This window comes from Orcinus orca, chromosome 8 (assembly GCF_937001465.1).
Source record: "Orcinus orca chromosome 8, mOrcOrc1.1, whole genome shotgun sequence".
NCBI lineage: Eukaryota > Metazoa > Chordata > Mammalia > Artiodactyla > Delphinidae > Orcinus > Orcinus orca.
In genome coordinates, this window is record NC_064566.1 from 23,492,072 (window position 1) to 23,512,009 (window position 19,938).

General features: G+C 48.8%; 1 protein-coding gene across 21 annotated transcripts in view; it reads right to left on the reverse strand.

The window, feature by feature from the left end:
* CD44 (CD44 molecule (Indian blood group)) overlaps positions 1-19,102 on the reverse strand; it is an 86,590-nt gene extending 67,488 nt beyond the window's left edge. For 7 of the 21 annotated variants that reach the window (XM_033410639.2, XM_033410637.2, XM_049712950.1 and 4 more), the window contains exon 1: positions 18,862-19,083. In XM_033410639.2, coding sequence (XP_033266530.1) covers positions 18,862-18,928 — 67 coding nt within the window. In that variant the 5' untranslated portion in view covers positions 18,929-19,083. Of the gene's footprint in view, positions 1-18,861 lie in introns of all 21 variants that reach the window. The other 14 variants (XM_049712949.1, XM_033410543.2, XM_033410556.2 and 11 more) reach the window with 5 other exon arrangements.
* Positions 19,103-19,938: the final 836 nt, after the last annotated feature.

Below are 19,938 nucleotides of genomic sequence, written 5' to 3' on the forward strand. Positions count from 1 at the left end.
TGAGAAGAAAGCTACTGCATTAACTTGCCCCTAAGGGTCTTTCTATACTCTGAGACCAGGGAACAGTACTGTAAAGAAATACTTCTACCCAAGAGGGAGGAAAATACCATTTCCTCCTCCAGCCTCACTGCCGACTGCCAGCACCGAGGGCAGGAAGAGGCAGATCCTGCTGAGACAAGCAGCCCAGGAGACTGCCTGTCATCGTGCAAGTAAAGACAGGACCCGGAGCGTGTTTCCCCACTCGCTTCCACCAGCTTCTGCAATAGCCAAGCTTCCCGGAACATCCTATGCGGCCTTATCTGCCTGGCAACAGTTGTGCCAGTAAGCACGGGGGTGCCAGCGCTTCGGTGTGCCCTCCCCCCAAATTAAATGAGATCTTATTGGCTAATGTTTTGCCCAGAAATGGAATGAAAATCTTCCAAAGGCAGCTGGAAACATGTCTCAAGTGCAGCAGGAACAGAGTTTGGGCTGAATGGGGAAGGGAGAGGTCCCAGGTCTGATACCTACAGTGATCTCAATGATTACTGAGGATGCTTTTTGCTCCCTGTCAGTCATTCCGCACACGATCACAGTTGGTCCTGACACAACCCTGCACGTAGGTATTATTACTCCATTTTAAAGATGAGGAAATTGAGGTTCAGGGTGTTAAGTCAATTGCTTAAGGACACAGAACTGATGAGGGACAGGACTCGAACCCAGGTTTAACTCCAGGACCCAGACTGCTTGCTGAGAGCCGGAGATACCAGACTTCGATCCCCCTTGTGCATCCCTGACCCTTGTACTTAGCCCAGAGGCTAAACTATGTAGGATGATGAGTAAACACTCTCTAATCCAGCCTTTAGAGGAAGGTAGAAAACCTGACTTTGACAGACACTATTCCCTGGTGGCCTATTTCTAAATGTCTTCCAGGGGGTCTGGGAAGCTCATTTGGAGAAGAAACGTGAATGCGTCTTCCAAAGGTTTTAACAATGCAAACAATGCAGAATACAGAAGTAGCTGCTGACTCTAGCCTTCCAAACAATACAAAGAACAGGAAGCTCAAAGGGATAATAGGGCACCTTTCCTCTACCCTGAGCAACAGTCCTTAAGGAAGGCTGGAGATTACCTGATGATACTTATTTGAAAGGAAAGAGAGCTGCCCCAAACATGTTCCAGAAGCGAGCCACAGGGAGCCCCTCCCTCTGCCCCCAGGAAGAAGAGTCTAGAATATCCAAGGCTTGCCTTCCCAAACCTTGCCCCATCTCTTCTAGCCCTCAGCAGAACATGTTTCCTCCTTGTCTTTCACATCCATGAAATACTGCACATATTCAGCCTCTGTTTGGTACCTTTGCAGGAAACCATGGAAGAGACTGCCTCTTAGGTGATGCCAGCCAAGGAAGAGGAATGGAAATTGGGGTGGTGCATGGCCATAAAGGGAGGAGAAAAGATGTGGTCTGCTTGCTGACCCTCATTTGCTTTTTAAGCACCTGCCTCTTTTTCCAATAGACAGATATAGATAGATAGATAGATAGATAGATAGATGAAAGATACATGGATACATACACCTACAAAGTTGTTTTTTTTAATTGAATTTGGACATCACGGCCTGAATCCACCATGGTAAGCCACAATCCCACAAATCCAACCAAACATTCAAGTGGACACCAGCCTTCAGAAAAGAGAAGACCAATCCCAAGTTTATTCATTCAACAAGGTTTCATTCAGTGCCCCCATGGGCACTGTGCTAGGCACTGGGACCAGGGCATTGAAAAAGGTTAGCAAGGTCACTGTGCCAAAGGAGATTATGGTCCAGAGGAGAAGACAGACACTCAACAAGTCAACAACACAGCACAGTAAACGTTGTAACAGAAGTGCAAGGTGCTGAGCACTTAGTCTAAAGGGAAGCCTTTCCTCCCCAAGGCGTTTGCTGTACCCAAGAGATGCCTCAGAGAACTGAGAACTGAAGGATGGACTGGGAACTAGCAGACCAGGCTCAGCGGGCCTCACAGTCAGGAAATTCACCCGCAAAATAAAGCATAAATCATTTCAGTTTGATAGAATCCATTTCCTCAAGCTCTTTCATCATTAGATTTTGAGAAGGAGAGGCCCCCTTCCCATGTAAGAAAAAATCACATTCTTGAGGTCCACATTAAACATCCCCTGGCTTTCTCTTCCCTGGATTCAGTCATTATAAATCCTTTAATGATATTTAAGTGATAAAAAGGAATGGAAAAAAAATTTTAAATCCTGAGTTTCCCTCGGTGTTGTTAGATTCATGAGCTGCATATGGAGGCAGGGCACTGGCCCAGAAAACCCACCTGTCCACCTTTGGGCTTATTAAATGTTGAGATGTTGGGCCCTTGAACTCTGGATTCAAAGAAACTATTAGGAAAGAGTTTTCCTGCTTATGAAAGAGCAATTATTAATATAAAATTCAATAGTCAATTCTAGACTCCCTGAAAGCAAGTCAGATCCATTGGGAGCCAACATAGTGTGGTGACGTGGACATCAACTCTGTGGGTGGACAGCTAGGGTTCAAATCCTGAATCTGTACTAATTAGCTCTATGACCCTGGGAAAGTCATTAAACCTCCCTCCTCTACAGGGGTGTAATAATGCTAGCCACGAAGTTAATATGAGGGCTGGATTAGATAATGGAGCTGAAAACACTTCACACACATTAAAACACTCCAGGAGTGTAGTTTTTGAAAAGGGAAGCAGGCTCTCTCCTTTGGGGGTCATCAACTCATAATTTATAGGAAGAGATGCTCTTCCAAGGTCACAGTAATTCTTTTTAAATGGATCACTACAGACTAGTGGTCCTCAGGCATAATGTAGCTCCAGCAGTGCTGAGATGGGTTGCAATAATGAGTTCCTAATAATAAAGTGCTCAAGTGTGCAAAGATGGACTGTTTCTTATAAATTATAACAGATTTAAGGTTATTCCCTGATATTCTTTTTTTGGAGAGAGAAAAGGATAAAGTTATAGCTATTGTGACTGAGTATAAACCCAGATCATCTAAGCCTCAAACTGTAGTGTGTCCCCCATGTGAACTTCGTCTGTGAGGCATGTCTTCTTAGGATAAGGTTGAGGGTGTGGCTTAGAAACACAAGAACTTAGCTTTGCCTTTTTTCCTTTGCCTACATAGAATCTCAAACCACAACTCTACCAGTTGCATAGACTCCCTTTAGGGCCTTACTCGTTATAACAGACATCGTTACCAATGCAATAAAATTCTTCTAATTGCAACCCGATTTTGTTCCAAATCTCAAACTTGTGCTTCAGGGGAGGCGAGGCCCCAACTCCTAGCTCAATTGGGTAGATCATGACTGGTCTAAGTCCAAGCACTGCGGTCAGAGTTCTCCTTGCCAGCGATTGGTTCAGTGTGGGCATTCCAGGCAATGGGACCCCATTCTTCCAAAGAGAAGTCAATTAAGAACTTCTAGAAAAGCCATTCCTCCATTTCTCTAGAAGAGATGTTTATGAATAAGCATCCTTCTGGTGCTGGATGATGATTTTGTTTTTCCATTGGATGCCTGGAACTGTAGGAGTCAATTTGGGACCATGAAGGAGGCTAAACTAAAGAAAGACACTGTGAGGGGCAGAGTGGGAAGCTGGAAGAAAACCGGGTCTTTGATAACAACATTGAGCTTCTGGAATCATCCTACTTCCATACTTCTTGTTATGGGAGATAATGTTTTTGAGGGTTGATTATTCTTTACTTACAGAGATACCCAGCTGACATGAACTGATGTGGGTATACCAAGAAATATGTGACAGATAACAATTACATGGGGGGCTACACATCATGGTTTGATGCATAGATGGGGTGTGGCTTATGTTCAATCATGATAGCTCTAACTCCACCCTTATCTCTCCAACCCAAGAAAGCACATCTGAATAAAAGGGAAAGGACGTTATCATCATCACTGGTTGGGGTGGGGGGGATAAACTTGAACCTGTTCTTGTTTATAAGACACAGTTGTTTATAACTGACCACTTGGATTGCTGGTGCCTATATTCTACCAATCGATAAATAAGTGATGTTTTGTGTTTTTGTTTTTGTTTTTTTCTCACCACATCTATCTCACTCTCCTGATAGAGTCCACTCTGGTCACCTCCAAGTAGTTAGCCACCAACAAAGGAAATAAAAGAGTGAGGCCCCTGTAGTCAGATGGTTGGACATCTGAATCCCAGGGCTCTTGCCTGATCCTCCTGCCTGGACCCAGGAGATGCACCTGTATGGCTGCTGGAAGTCATCCTATAAACCCCCCACTTCCTACACATCAATAGACCCTGAGCCCGAGCTCTAGCCACCAAAGTGCTTAAAACAAGACCAAGAAATTTCCAATAAAATGGGCCAATAAATTTGACCCTAAACCGAGGCTTAACGCTCAAGATTCCTAAGTAAATTATGAATATTTCTCCCATGGAAAAATGACACTTTTGGTTTCCCAGAGTTTGGGTTCCTTTTCTCCCCCAACATGTGCTTCTAAAAGCTTGAGTCAGCTTGGAGCTTCCCATGGTTCTCTTCCCACCACTGTCTTTTGCAGGGCAGGTAGGATAAACTGGCTGCTTTCAGAATCTTGAGGAATAAAACTTGCTTTTCTGGCTCTCTTACTCAGATGACCCACGTGAGAGGCAGCTAGACTAGGAGCTGCCTTGGCTAGAGCTGCTATGAGGAGCTTTGACCCCACCCACCAAACTGTCCCCCGGTTCTGAGAGCTGGTGGGGTTGAGAAGTCCAACAGGTAGGCCTCCCAAGGAACTGTGGGGATCCTGGAAACAGTCACTGCTATCCACTGAGAAGTCTTGAGAAGTCTTCCCTGATGCTCTAGATCAGCTGAGGACTCCCTGTTACCAGCTCTCACGAGCTCCGGCTTCTCCTTCCTAGCTCTGATCACAAGTATAATTAAATAAGGGCATAATTAGTTGTTTACTATGTCTTCCCAGATAGCTGGTGAGTTCCATCAGAGCAGACGCTGTGCCTCTCATTTAAAGTTGTATCCCCAGCCCCTGGCAGAGTGCCTGGCACATACTGGTATTCCATAAATATGTGTTAAGTGAACACATGGATCATTTGGGAACCAATGATTGATCAGAGAGGCTGGGCAAGAGCAATGCCAGGTTATGCAGGGCCTTCTGGTTTCCAAAGGCTCATTGAGTCAAAAAGGATCAAAACGAACACCAAATATGGATGTACAAGATACTACACAGGAAACCAGATCCAGGTACAATGAAGACCCCAGCAGAGTGTAAAGACCTACACTGTTTCCCATTGGGTCCCCAAAACCCAGGACCATTGTATCTTCCTCTCTGTCACTCCAAGTCTTCTTGCCCTGGTCAGCCACTGTCCTCCTGTTTAGTGCCCTTTCCTCTATCATCTGAAAGTATGAAATGGAAAGAGTACTGGATTGAGGTTCAGAAACCAGAGTTTTGACTCGAACTGGTTGTATGACCTTGGGCAAGTCACGTGCAGTCTTTGAGACATCCTTCCCTTGTTCGTCCAATAAAACTAGCGGGCTATACAATTTCTAGCACTTTCTCCCATCCTGACATGCCATCATCATGGGCTTTGTGTCACCAGCTCATGAAAACTTCTCACTTAGGGCCCTTTCTCCCTTTCTCCTTTTTTTCCCTCTTTGGATCCATACTTCGACCCAGCTCAGTCTTGCACCTAAGCCCTAGCAAAGCATCTGAAAGCCCTCCTGCCCCTGCCTCCAGCACTCTTATTGAGTTACCCCAGTAAGGGGACTGTGACTCAACTTGGCAGGGTACCCCAGTCCCCTGCAGGCTGGCTGCCTCCGCCTGTCTCTGGAAACGGCAGGACCAAGAACCTGAGCACATCGCAGGGCCCCCTAGATAAGCACTGCCCAGGAGGGGATGGCAGCTCGCAGGAGGTGGGTGTGCATTCTGAAGAATACAGTTTCAAGGACTGGGGTCAACTAGCAACAGGAGACAGAGATAAAGGTGAAAGTGACTTCAGGTAATAATAGAACCTTGTAGTTCTACATCACGTGCTTCTGCCTACCAGTACAAAACACTTTCACACCAGCAGGCAAAGGTGGAGAGGTCTAGGGGAAGCAGACAGATGATTATCCCTGGGTGGGTTGCACACTGTATTGAAGCATTAGACAGATAAAGCCAGTAGCCCAAGGTCACACAATTAGGCTTTGACACAGTGGGAATTAGAGCAGAGTGTCCTAATCTCACCCAGGGGCTCTTTCTAGTAGACTCCTGATGGAGCCTTTTGTGTATACCTTGGTTCTACCTTATCTTACCTGCCCAGGTAGTGAGCTTGCTTTTTCCCTTGGGGATGAACAGTGGGAAACTCGAGCAGCCCAGAGTGGGTTGACCAGCCTGAGTTTAGAATCCAGCCTTCTTGACTTGGATTCTACCAGCAGGACCCAGGAAGGCCAGCCTGTGGAATGCTGCTACTGTTTGCCTTTGGGAAGCACAGAAGAGCCCCAGTGGCAGCTGAGAATGCAGAGGCTCCAGGGCTGATAAAAGTTGTAATTAACGTGCATATACGATCTTTTCATCTTCAAAGGCTTTAACTCATATGAGCTAGTTATGCCACCTATCACCCCCATGGCTGAGGAATCATTTTTGTCGTCTCAGTTTGCAGATGGAGAAGCTGATGCGTGAAGGAGCTCTTTGCCAGGAAGTCTGGCCCTGATTCAAAGAGAGGAAATTCCTTGCTCCCAGCATCTTGGGGTAATGGTAAAACAGAGTGTGAATTAATCATAAGAGAAGGCTCAAGGGACCAAACTCCTCTGGGTGAGAGACTGCATTTATACTGTTCTGGAAGGAGGTGGAGTTTATGGTATGTCTAGCTGACTAGATTCAACTCCCAGAGTTACACACAACTATCATAAATGTAGACTAGAAAAGCCTACTGCTCTACTGTGGGGATGTCCATGTGATACAAGGGGGTCAAATCCTCCATACTGTGCCCATGGCAGACATCACTAATGGATCACAGCACTCTCTGTGGCTGAGCCAAGGTTTGGCTTCTTAGCACAGCCCCGCAGGCAGCCTCTAGCAATCGATGGAAAATGGTACAGGAGCTGAAATCTGTTTGTTATTGCTGACCTGCCATACAGTCTGTTTGGGATTCTCTTAAATTGCCAAAAGTTGCCAAAGTTTTATCTCAACCAACGTCGGAGCTGGCCTTTTTTCTGAACTCTGTCCAGCACAGTCTAAAGAGGGTATCATGAGAACTTCTAAGTCTCTGGGGCAGCATAACTGGATCTCATAGATGTTGCCACTGTTACATGATCACCTGGAATCTGTCCAACCTCATCCCTCACTGCTCTTCAACATGGCATCTCTTATTCAGGTAGACGGAGCCCCCTCCTGACCCCGATCAAGCCGTACTTATTTCTCTGACTTTAAACTTTCAGCTGATCCTTTACACTTCTCTGGGTTGCTCTCTTCTCTCTGTCCATCTTCTTTCCCACGCTCAGTTCATCCTCAAACTTTACTCCTTCCATGAAGCCATCCTATACAACTGCCGCTCAGAGAGGTCTGCTTTCTTGTATAATTAATTACTTCACTTGTTTACTTTTTCTTTCACCAAACGGTAAACTCTCTGAGGACAGAAACTAGATCTTCTACATCCCTCACTTCTTTCCACAAAGGATTCTTTCCAATCACATGATAGTTTTTAGTGCATTGATTGGTGAGTGTATCCCCATTTTACAACTGGGGAAACAGAGGCAACCAATAAAGGAAGAACCTTGCCTGCAGTCATCCTGTGACTAAAACAGAGAAATGTTGAGCCTCTGCTGGCCACATGTGGTTCTCACTTCTCCTAGAATGCAGTGTCTGGGGGACTGGCTGGAGATACAGATGACTGAATGGTACCCAGTAATCACCGAGGGCACTGCCTACTACAGGAGAACTAAACCCAGCCTGGTGTTGTATTTCAACTTCTGGTTAGTGGATTCCAGATGGATATGGGCATACCCAGGATGGACCGTGATCTCACAAGGATTTTCAGTGACTGATAGAAGGTCAGACCCCAACAGGGCATTTAGTCTCAGACCCACCACTCTGACAAACTCCTAAGTAACACAGTCTTCATAACTTCCTTTTTCTTTTCTTTCTTTTCTTTTTTTTTCCCCACTGAGCAGGAAGAGTTTCTCTGGTCTCATGAAAAAGAAAGAAATATCTTAGTAGGAGTCTTGAAGTTTCTCTGTAGAAGAAGCAACTCACCATCTCAAAGGTCTGCCTTGCCCTGTGCCTTGGTATCTAGATGTTTGTTGGCTTTTGTTTGCCTTTTTTTTTTTTTTCAGATTCCCATGGCTGTCCTAGTTACTTTCCCTAGGATACTAGAGCTTGCCCTCTAAGCACTGCTTTGGCTGAATATTAGGGTTCATTTTGCACCAACATGTTGCAGGGTTCCCTTGAGGGAAGCTGAGAAATCCAATGTGTTCATGGAGCTTTGAGAGTGAGGGACACAGTCTTTTCTCTTCTTCAGGGGTTTACTGCTCTGACCTCTTGAAGCAATGTTTTTTCAAAGAATATTGCATCCAGATCCTGTGGCTAATCCCAGGGCTAACTTCCTGCAGTTTTAGCTGTGTGACTGACGCCTGTTGCTAACTTCTCTGGCTTAAACTTCATCTGCTCACCCGCAGGTGGTCGGGAGGATTCGGGGGAGTCCTCTGAGCAAAGCACCTTGGCCTAGGAGTCCTTCTTGCCCATTGGAGTTTAGAGTGTAACTGGGTCCGTATGCCTGTTGTTTCTGGTGTGGATTAATAATTCACTTCTGACATTTAATACAAACCAGGCATCGCTTTTGTGTGCTGGGGGCACTGCGGGGGACTGCATTATAGTTGTGTTATTCTTTCCATTAAGTTTTATGAGGCTTAGGTGTTTATGGGCCCACAGAACGGTGGGTTTATAGAACACGAGGCCTGGAAAGGACTGCACAGATCAACTAGAATCCTGCTGTCTCATCTCACACATGGAAAACTGGAGGCAAATAGGAAGCAAAATGATTGGTTTGGCATCACATAGTGAATCAGTAACAGAGAGGAACTAAAATATCATAGTCATTTCTATTCTTGAGGCACCTTCGGTGTACTAGACACTTAGCTCTAAACACTACGAGCTAAACATTGTTATAGATACTTAATGTGTGCAGTGCTGGAGCTCACACTGCTCTTAAGGGGCGGGGAGGAGAATCAACCTGTTTTACAGCCCTTCTTCCTTCCACATGGCCCTCCTCCAAAGCCAACCTCCTAACTCCCATACCACCATACGAAATAGCTGGTTTGGTATGGAAGGTCTTTAAACCATTGAAAGAAAGAACTCCTCCCATTTTTCCCTTTTAACTTAGTGACGGAAAAGCCAAATGCTTTTCTCTGAGTGTTCTTGAGAACATGATTTTGAAGCTTGGGGTTCTTTCTACATGAGGCCGGATTTGGAGGGCAGTGCTGGGGCTGAGAGGCAGACAGACTTCTAAGAAATCAAGATCCCTCGGGCTTCCCTGGTGGCGCAGTGGTTGAGAGTCCGCCTGCTGATGCAGGGGACATGGGTTCGTGCCCCGGTCCAGGAAGATCCCACATGCCGCAGAGCAGCTGGGCCCGTGAGCCATGGCCACTGAGCCTGTGCGTCCGGAGCCTGTGCTCTGCAACGGGAGAGGCCACAACAGTGAGAGGCCCGCGTACCGCAAAAAAAAAAAAAAAAAAAATCAAGATCCCTGGTTTACTGGACAAAACCCAGTGAGCTCTAAACTTCCTCTGCCTTGCCTGACATGTCAAACTCGAAGAAGGATACACTCAAATTAGAGAGCATGCAGAGAAAAGTGATTTCAAGGAGATGTGAGCACATGAGCCACTAGGAAAAAAATAATAAAAAGATTTCTATAGATCAGAAAGATAAAAAAGGATGAAAAAAAATTAGCCGGAACCTATAAAAAATCACAGAAGGGAAATGGTAAAGATGGCTTTGCTAGGCAAATCTAGAAACTTCACTCATTCAGTCAGCCATCCAATATGTATTGAACGTCTACTGTAATTGAGGAACTGACAGCTCGGGACCACATCAATACAAAGTTGTACATAATGTACATAGTTCATAAGCTTTCCCTAAGAAGCTTCTAGGATCACCTGTGAAAGAGAACAGAGCATCATGATACAGCTCAGAGGCACCCCCTGAACTTCTTTTTAGATGGAAATATGCTTGTGGGGTTTTTATGAATTATCAGGGAGAAACAGTTAGTAGACAACAGGAGAAGGTACAAGTCACTTTGGGAAGTCTAGAGGGATGCACCTGACCTCTAAGGTTGACCTTGGGAAGATAACTAGTGCCATCACAGAGGATCCACTGCAAAGATGAACTTCTGGGCAGGAGATTTCTACAGCAGTATTACTTCTCTCTCCAAACTCTGATTTGCGTCTATGTGACCAACACGCTGGTGGGTACCTGAACCCTTGTCCACCCCTTGCAGGGAAGTGTGGCCCTGAAACTCACTGGTGGCTGCGGGGCTGACTCAGTGACGTCAACTGGTCTCCTGGAGACTGTAAGATGGTACTCGGCTCTGCTGGAATCTGCTTCGTGGACTGGACACATTCAACAACGGCAATATTTGTGACTGGTGTATAGTATTTACGCCATTTAATACTTTTGGAGCCAGGGGCCTGGGCAGAAATGACCTTCTAGGTCAGAGGCAGGAGACCAGGTCGGAGCAGCATGGAATTGTTAATTTCTCCCTAGCATCTCAATTTCCATAATGGTGAACGCTTGTGAAGAGGTCTTACCATCCTCACTCTAATATCTTGGTGGGTTCTCTTTGAGAGAGGATGTAGAAAAAGATGCTGCCTAGATCCACTACTGGTATGTGGTTTCTTCTGGAAGGCACTACAGACCCGCTCAAGTGCAAAAAGATGTGCTGAAATTGGAACAGATGGGGATCTGTGATGAGTTTCTGCCCCCAGGCCAAAGGCGCAGGTCCCTTCCTGCAGACTGAGTCAGACATTTCCAGGGGGCTTTGCCTCCTTCCTTCCGGGATGGATTGTTTCTCAGACAGGGCACCCAGAGGCAACGCTACCCACCCCGCGCCACCCCCCACCCCCCCCCGCAAAGGTCACCTGCTGGGCCAAACAGAAGCCAGACCGCTGGTTTGCACTGGAGCTGGGAAGAAGGGTGGCAGCACACTTCTAGCTTTTGCTCGATTCCTGGTGTCCACAGTGAGCATAGACTGATTCCTGACAGCCTTCGCTCTCAGAGGACCCCTTTCTGTCACCAGTTCTAGCTGGTAGAGAGAAGGTCCTGGCATCACGGACCCGTAAGCTGAGGGCAAACATTTTTGCTGCTGTTTGATTGGCTCCTTTCCCAACTTTATCCTGTCATGAGCCAAGGTCCTAGATGATGGAGCAACACATCAGCAACCTCATCGTCCACCAGGTGACAAGTACCGAAGTGATCATGAACAAACAACTCAATTCACCATCCCATCCCTTTGAATCCGAGCCTCTCCCCAACTCCCCCCGCCTCCACCCCATATAGAAGAAAACAGAACTTGTATCCAGGAATTGGAATGAATGAGCTGCTCAGAGCATGAATGCGAAGACATTTCCATTACTTCTTTCTCCATGTTTGCAATTCCAGCCCCTCCTCTGACATCACGTGTATGAAGGGAGAGCAAAACCAGCTCTGTGGACATTAGGATCCTGCCCACCTCGGATTCCTAGGCGGGATTTATGAAGACAACCAGCGTACTAGCAGGTATCATCGTTCGGGTTTCTGGGGCACCCTGACATCTTGATATACGAAGGGAGGCACAGCAATGCAGTGACCAAGAACATGAACCCCAGCTAGACAACCTGGGTTTGAATCATAGCTCCATCGCTTACCAGCTCTGTGGCCTTGAGCAAGTTACTTAAATTCTCTATGCCTCAGTTTTCTCATTGGTACAAGAGGGATAATAATAACACTTCTTCCTAAGGTTAGTGCATGGATTAAACAAGTTAGTATAGAGGAAAAATTAGGATGGTGTCAGCATGTGGTCAGTACTCTGTGTTTGCTATTATTAGTAGTAGCGGTGATGGTATCTCAAATACATACAACTAGCTGCAAAGAAACAACCACAAAAGGCACAAGAGCTCTAACTCTCCAGAAAGGTCGAGGGTTAGGAAGATGAACTTTCAGGCACAGCTCAAGGAGACTCGCCATGACACCAGAGCAAAGGCTCAAAATGACTGGTCTATGCGAATTCTCTCTTTCCCTGGAGTTTTGCAATTAATGTTTACTCTCAAAAGCTGAAGACTCGAGAAAGATTTTTCGGGCCTGAGTTTTGCAAATCACCTCCTTGGTGACTCAGCCCTTCCCCACCCACCTGGGGCCTGTCTGTGTACACTTGTTCTTAGGAGGGACACTGGCCTCAGGACACACCCAGGCAGGTGGTGCACCCCAAACTCAGGGAGATCTGGCTTCGTCAGGTTCTGTGCCCCCATGACACCCAGCCCCTCGTCCTGTCTTTGACTCCCTGCCCCTACGTTTCACAGGGTGCATGACCCATGGGAAGGCAGGACCTGCCCTGGTTGTGGGCGACTTCCCACGTGGCAAGCTCCGTGGAAAGGAGGCACGGTTTGCCTCCGCAGCAGATGTCAGGCTTCCCGGGAGACCTGTAGCTGCTGCAGGAGACCCACACAGAAGGCAAGGACCTCTGGGAAGTACTTCTGCTTCTCTCCCAGCTGCCACCACCTTCCAGAAGCAGGTGTGGCGTTGGACGGGAGGGTGTGGGCCTCTCACGCAAAGAGTCCAACCTCAGAGCAGCATCTCCAAAATAATTAGAGCTCCAAGCGGGCCATTGCACGGGAGTGTTTTATTTCGAGGCTTCAATTTGGGGATTGGTGTCATCATCCTGCCTGGCTCTCACTCTCTTCTTGGCCCAAGAAGTGAGTCACCCAGTCCTTAGACGGACGTCCCCAGACACAGCAAGCAGCCACCAAAGCCACAAACAGACGGGCGATCTCCCTCCTTGGGCAGACCAAACACGAGCCCTGCGGTGGGCAGCTGGCCGGCCAAATGCCGTCTCAGCCCTGTCCTGGAGAAGGCGGCCATCACCACTGCTGTCATATACAGACAAATGCATCTGTATCTTAGGTAGACCGTCAGGCATGCTTTCATATATAGCGTGGATGTAGTAATTTCTATATTCTAGACATTCATTTCAGTTCAACAGTTACTGGTAACAATTACAGGCCAGGACTGGGATCCGGGACCACAGAAATGAATGTGGTTCGATCCCTGATGTCAGGCGGTCCGCACAGCACTGCAGAAGAGATATAAGAGAAGATCTGTCTGGTTTGGGGTTTTCCTCCAATGAGAAGCATGAAAGTCATTAGTGCCCGTTGGCCCCAAATATGCTTATTTATCTCGATTTGCCTGTGCAGCTTTTAGGCTAATTAACTGGGGACCTATGGGAACCAGATACCTCCTTGTCAGAGGTGAAGTTGGCCACCATCCAGTGACACCAGGGATTCTCAACCGGGGGGCGACTTTAACCAACCCCCCCCCCATTTGGCCATGTCTGGAGGCAATATTGGTTGTCACACAGGGTTGGCGAGGGGGACGTTTGCACTACCAGAATCTAGTGTGTGGAAGCACAGAGATGCACAGTCAGCCGTTATCCAGGAAACCCTACACTAGACCATGAACTACTCAGGAGTGAGGAGTGTGTCCTTCTGACCATGAGCTCTCAGGACCTATCCGCTGGGTGCACCAAATAGGCAGTGAGTGCGCGAACGTTCGTTGGATATATTGTCCAGTTAATGAACTTACTCGAGAGGAGGTAAATTAATAGCAGGGTAACAGAAATACACACACCCCTATCTCATTCCCTCTTCTTCAGATATTCAAATCCTCTCTTGTCCACACTGCCCCCACCCATCACTGATTCCCCAGCCCTCCCAGCTGTGCTTCCACCTGGCAAGGCTGTTGGCTTTACAACCTAAAATGGCCAGGCTGTCACTTGATGGCGCTGTCTTACGTGTGTAGAACCATAAGGTTCTTGGATAGAAGCCCCACATCTCACACACTGAATGCCCCTGTAGTACCCCACACAGCATGGGACCCACAGAGGACACATTATAAACGCTTAAGGATTGACGAGCAATACCCACATTATGTGTAGACACATGTGTTCAGATGCATATATACCTACAGGCACACCCACGCCTTGTGTGTGTCCACACCTAGCAAGCAAAAACCCTATATGTAGCTCTTCTTGGTACTTCACATATTGGGGTGATCAAAAAATGGAGAGCAGAGGAATACAGATGTTCCTCTCCAAAAGTACACATTTTCTGAACCAAATATCAATTTAATCGGACGCTAGACTGATTCACGAGTTGTAGAAATGTGATTTTCATTTATGCAAAAATCCATGCAAGTTTCTGACTGCTAATCACACAAAGCCATGTACTTATTTGTAGAAAAATGTATAAATATTTAGTCAAAATATACACTAGGTTGCAATTGGTAGAGTATTTGCATATTTGAAATCCTGACACTCCTGGAAAATCTGGAGTGCCCAACAGCTGCGTCCATGCCAAGCCAGACTCCGCAGCCACAAACTTCCCAAACCCTTGCTGGCCAGCTTTGGGGGAGGGCCCTTTTGAAGAAAAATATCAGCTTGCTAAGGGAGTGAGAAGTGGGGTTCCAATTTAAGGTCGGAGGCACCAGCCTCCCCTGGTGATTCTAAAGAACACTTGTGTGCTTCCCATGCAAGAGGGGACACAAAGGAACTTGAGTCAGCTGCTGGCTGTGCAAACCCCCAGAATTTCTCTCTGAGGCAGAAAAGATCCCCTTTGAGAACTGCACTTTGTGTGGTGGCGTGTGCCACCTGCTTCAGTTCATTCTTTCACAAGACCCACTTCCCTTTCAGGCTCTGGATAGAGTCAGCTAAAAAGGAGGTGCAGGGGAAACACAACGGCAGCCGGTATCTCAGCCCCCATCCCAGCCAGGATGGATGGCTGGGGAGGCCGGCTTCGCTCCCACCACCTCCTCTCCATCAGGGAACCCCCGCCTGGAACCGTCTGACACCCAAGGCCAAACTGAAATCTCACTTGAGTCACCACGTTTCACCTAGAGCCCCACAATGACTTTCCATTCAAGACCCCTGAGTTTTCTAGAGAACCATGTCAGCCCATGACCGGGGTCCTCAAGACTCTCCCTCACTGGGCACGTATGACCTGCTAAATGCTGAGGGTTTCCATTGAGCATGGGATGAGGGGGCTTCCTGGGTCATTGTACCCAGAATGCTTGCGGGGTCAGGGCCTCTGCAGGGCCCCTTTCTTAATTTCCAGGCAAAAGGCCTTGCCCTGACTTGTCTCTTAGACGAGGAACAGCCTCTCCCTTTTTTCCAAGCCTGCAAGTGAGAGCACGTCTAGAAGGGCAGCTGGACTCTGATAAGGGAATTGAATTATTTTAGAAACAAATAACTAGGTTGGCATCTCTTGACAGCTGTGGCCAGGGCTGGGGAGAGACAGGGCAGAGCAGGGCAGCTAAGAGTCCTCGGCCTGCCAGCAGGAGAGGAAAGCCACTCATACCAGGCTTCACACCAGGTGTTCACTGGCCTCACACAATTTCCAAAGTCCTCCAGAGGCAAAGTAATGTCAAAGGAACACAGGCATGGGAGCCTACCATGGGGGATGTTAGAAAACTCCACCCCTCACTAGCTGTGTGTCCTTGAGGAAGTCACGTCCACTCCCTGAGCCTCAGTTTCTTTAGAAAATGGAATGAAGAGAGCGCTAAATGTACATAGAGCTGTCATGAGGCTTATACAGGATAACCTAGTCAAAGCCCCTGGCTGAATGCCTAGCCCAGAGTCAGTGCTCAGTAAATGGTATTTCCTGGGGACTTAGGACCCTACTTCACAGAGGAGCAGAGCGTCAGGCTTTTAAAGCTGGGGTGCTCCTAACTGGGACGGATCCAGCAACACTCCAGGAGACCCCAGACAGTATAGAGACTCTTCCCCAAGCAGCAACTTTGCTTGATTATAAGAAATATATCATTATTCTTATATTAAACTGGGTATATTGTGGAGGAAAATGCAAAATTGTAATGAGCATTTAAGACAGTATTTCAGGCATGAAACAAATGTTGCTACGTCAGTAGACCACACGCTCCCCACCCCCTGCAGGGATAGAGGTGGAGCTGTTACAGTCCTTGAGGATCAAGGTGTTTCAGAGACCTGAGGTTTGGAAAGCATCCTGCACTAACACTTGGTCTGAGAGAGGGGAAGTCACCTTTCTCGCCCTTTTGGGATCTGTTTTCTCCTTGGGAAAAAGAAAGGGTTTTTCTAAATGATCTTTGGAGTCACCATCTCTGGGTCTATGACAGTGAGTCAGAAAATATTTCTTGAATGAATGGAAGGAGATCTGTCATGAACTAAGAATTTCACGCTGCCAAGCATCCTTTCCTGCGTGGGGCAATTTGGAAAAAGAATGGAAACTTTGCCTACTGGCTGCTAGCCTCAAACACACCTACTTAGCACTGTGCCTTTGCAGGAAGTAAGTGTCCGTTGTGTTTTGGGGGCACAACTGAATTCATTGATGCTAACTGACCTCAGCAGCGCTGGAGGTTTGCTTCCTTTCTTCTTCACCTGGGAAAACACAGCCAAAGCTCTAACTCCCAGAAAGAGGGGTCTTTAATGCTCAGAGGGATCAGAAGGGTGCCGGCCACCCACAAGCCCCAGAGGTCTCAGATGCACCCCTCTTTCTAAACACCAGGGGCACAATTCCCTAGCAGCGACCTCTCACCCACAGAGAAAAGGAAGCGGAGAGGTATGGAGGGCTCATCGCACTGCCCTCTACCCAGTCCTTCCTCTCTCTTCCTGCCCAGCCCGAGCCCGCTGTTAGGTTACATCTCCTTTCCAAGTCTCAGTTCCTTCCAAACAGCTTTACAAGCACACGAAAGCCCGGGTCCAGGCAGTTACGGCTACTGGCACTTTTCTGTGCTTCCTCCAAGTGACGCTGCCCAAAGGGACCACGGAAACGCAGGGTGGGAATGAGCCCAGTGGTCTCGGGGAGAACTTCAAGGGTCAGGACAGTGTCAAATATTGGGGGATGGGGCCCTTTAGAAGAATCAGGGTTAAGGGTGGAAGGAGTGGGGAGTCAGAATCCTCAGAATCAAAGCAGAAGATGTCACGGGAAGTAACATACAAATAAACTTCCCTAGAGGCCATGGAGACGCCAGCATGGTCTGTCTTCCCTGAGGCCAAGCTCACGGCTCTCCCTGAAATCTTTCCCGCTTCTCTGCCTTTAAAGGACTCCTCGGAGCTCCAGTTCCCTTTGGAAGCCTCCTCTAAGGCCTCTGGTCCACCACGACCCGACCCTTCCTTCCAAAAACTCCTTTCCGAGTTTGTCCATGCCATACATACAGCCTGCTGGATTCTGACTAAGCAACAGGCTAAGGGGCCTGGTTCACACGAGCACCAATCCTCTTGGCTGTGTGAACACCAGCAAGTCGCTTAACCTCTCTGAGCTTCAGTTTGTTTCCCTCCTATAAAACAGGACTAACAACACAACACGTCTCACTGGGCCCTTGTGAGGGTAAAGTGAGAGAACGCATGTAAAGAAATTAGCACAGTGCCTGGCGCAGCCTAATTGTACAATAAATGGTGGCTACTGCTGCCATTCCTCTTACTACTAATTATTATTATTAATTATTACTTTTTCTGTTTCAGGAATCTAAATCCTAGATCCCCACTTATCTTCAGTCTAAAGCACCCAGGTAGGACTGTGTCTTTTACTTTCTTGGTACCCCCAGAGCCGGGCTTAATAAATACTTGTTGAATGGAATTACCCATAGGTTGAGCTGTCTTAATGACCCAGCTGGTACTTCTTAAAAGAAAAGTTAATTTTGCCAGTGATAAGCAAATCAGCCATGTGATTATCTGTAGATATATAGACAAAGGAATGCTTGGAGTTCAGCCTCACCAGAACCTCTCACACACAGCCACTCCATCCACAGCCACCGAAAGGCACAGACCCTGCTGGGATGGGATATTGGCAGCCCGACTCCAGGATCCCTGATGCCCCCCCTGGAGCCCAGGGGGCCCCTCCTGCTCTGAGGCTGACAGGCGGAATATAGGAGTCACATTACTGTCTGGATATCCCCTAACTCACTGGCAGAAGCAGGAGGCTGCAAGGATGGAGCAGCTGGCTCAGTCATTGCCTCTCCTACTCACACTCCTTGCCCCAGGCTGGCACCTCGTGGTGACCCAGAACCTCGCCACAGAGCTAGTTCAAGTTCCCACAAGCATTAAGATCGTTAGTGACCGGAGCCAACTGTAAGAGATTTGGAACCCAGGCGCAGTGGGGGAGCCGCAGGAAGCCAGGACCCCTTTCTGGAAAGCTCACTGCCACCAGCTCTCACGCATGGCAACTGTGCCCACCTCTACGGTCACCTCGCTAACAGCCCTGTCCCTGCCCCAGCCCCTCCTCTGCCCCAGTCCCTGTCCCTGCCCTGCCCAGTTCTTCGCTGCCCGGCCACTGCCCAGCCAGGCTTCAGGCGCCCTTGGACACAGGAGCCTGTTAGTCCACACACGGGCTGCGCGCACCCAGGAATACAGTTACTTTCTGCCCTGTGCTCCTCCGGCTGCAAAGCCCTCACCCACGACTGCGCGCCGGCAGCCTGCCCAGCAAACTTTTCTTCGCTCTTTCTCTTTTCCTTTCAACAAAACGGTGCTTCCCACCGACAGGCTCTCCAAGAGCTTAGCGCAAATCCTCGCCCCGCTCTCCACCAAATCCCAGCCGCTCGCCGCCCATTTGACTCTGGCCCCCCAGGGCCAACTCAGCCCGCGCGGCTGCCGGCTGGGTCCCGGCCACTCGGGCCACTCCCTCCCGCCGCCCCCGCGGGCACTCACCGATCTGCGCCAAACTCAGCTGCACGAGGCAGAGTCCCCAAGCTGCGCGCCACCAGAACGTGTCCATGGCGTCGGAACGGCCGAGAAAGCAAGCGAGTGGGGCCGGAGGGGCCGGGCGCTGGGCGGGGGGCAGCGGAGCACGGGGCGAGCAGGGCGCCCGAACCTGTCGGAGGCTGGGGTCCGGCTGGCAATGAGGGCGCCTCGGAAGTTGGGTGCAGTTTTTATTCGAGGGCTGAGAGAGTGACCTAAGAGGGAGGGAGCGAGGAAGGACACACCCAAGCGAGGGGGCTGTGACTAAGCAGCCGGCAGAAGTTTAAAGACATACCAGCTCTCCTTGGCGCTGCTCCCTCCGCCCCCGCCCCGTTCTCCTCGGAGTCGGTAAAGCGGAGGGGTGCCTGGGCGGGCGCCCGGAGGGCCGCGGGGTCCCCGTGCACCCGGGGCGCACCGGCTTTCCTCTCCCGGCGTCTGGGAGCGCAGCCTCTGGACGCAGGAGGGAATGACTGAGTCCTAAAACCTCGCGCCGTTGGGTTCAGCCTCTGGCCTCTCCTCGCCGCTAGGTTTCTCTTTGACTCTGGCTGGGGAACTCTTCTTTCTGGGTTCCACAGGCAGCTGGATATTCTGGGAGAGGAGCTGGGACAGTGGGAGAGTGGTTTTTCCCCGCCCTTGGTGGGGAGCTTGCGATTCTTCCCGGGGGAGAGAGGAAGAGCTCATTCTTCTTCCCTTGAAAGAGAAGGAAGTCCACATACCTCAGGCGAATTTTTGATTCTTATCAGGTCTGCTTGGAGAAAGCTAATGATAGCCAGCCATGGGGCTGGTATTTGGCTCCACTGACCTATGTGTCATCTTCCAGTCCCAGGCTGGCATCTGGATCCATCCACCCATTTTTCCACCCTCTCACGCACACCCTCATTCATCCACCCAAACATCCTTCCATCCACGCATTCGTCTGTCTGCCCGTCTTACCTTACATCCCTCCAGGGCTCACACATCAATCCGTCCTCCTGTCCATCCAGTATGCACTCACATCCATCCAGCCTCTTGTCCATCCATTTATCCAACCACACATCCTTTCATCTG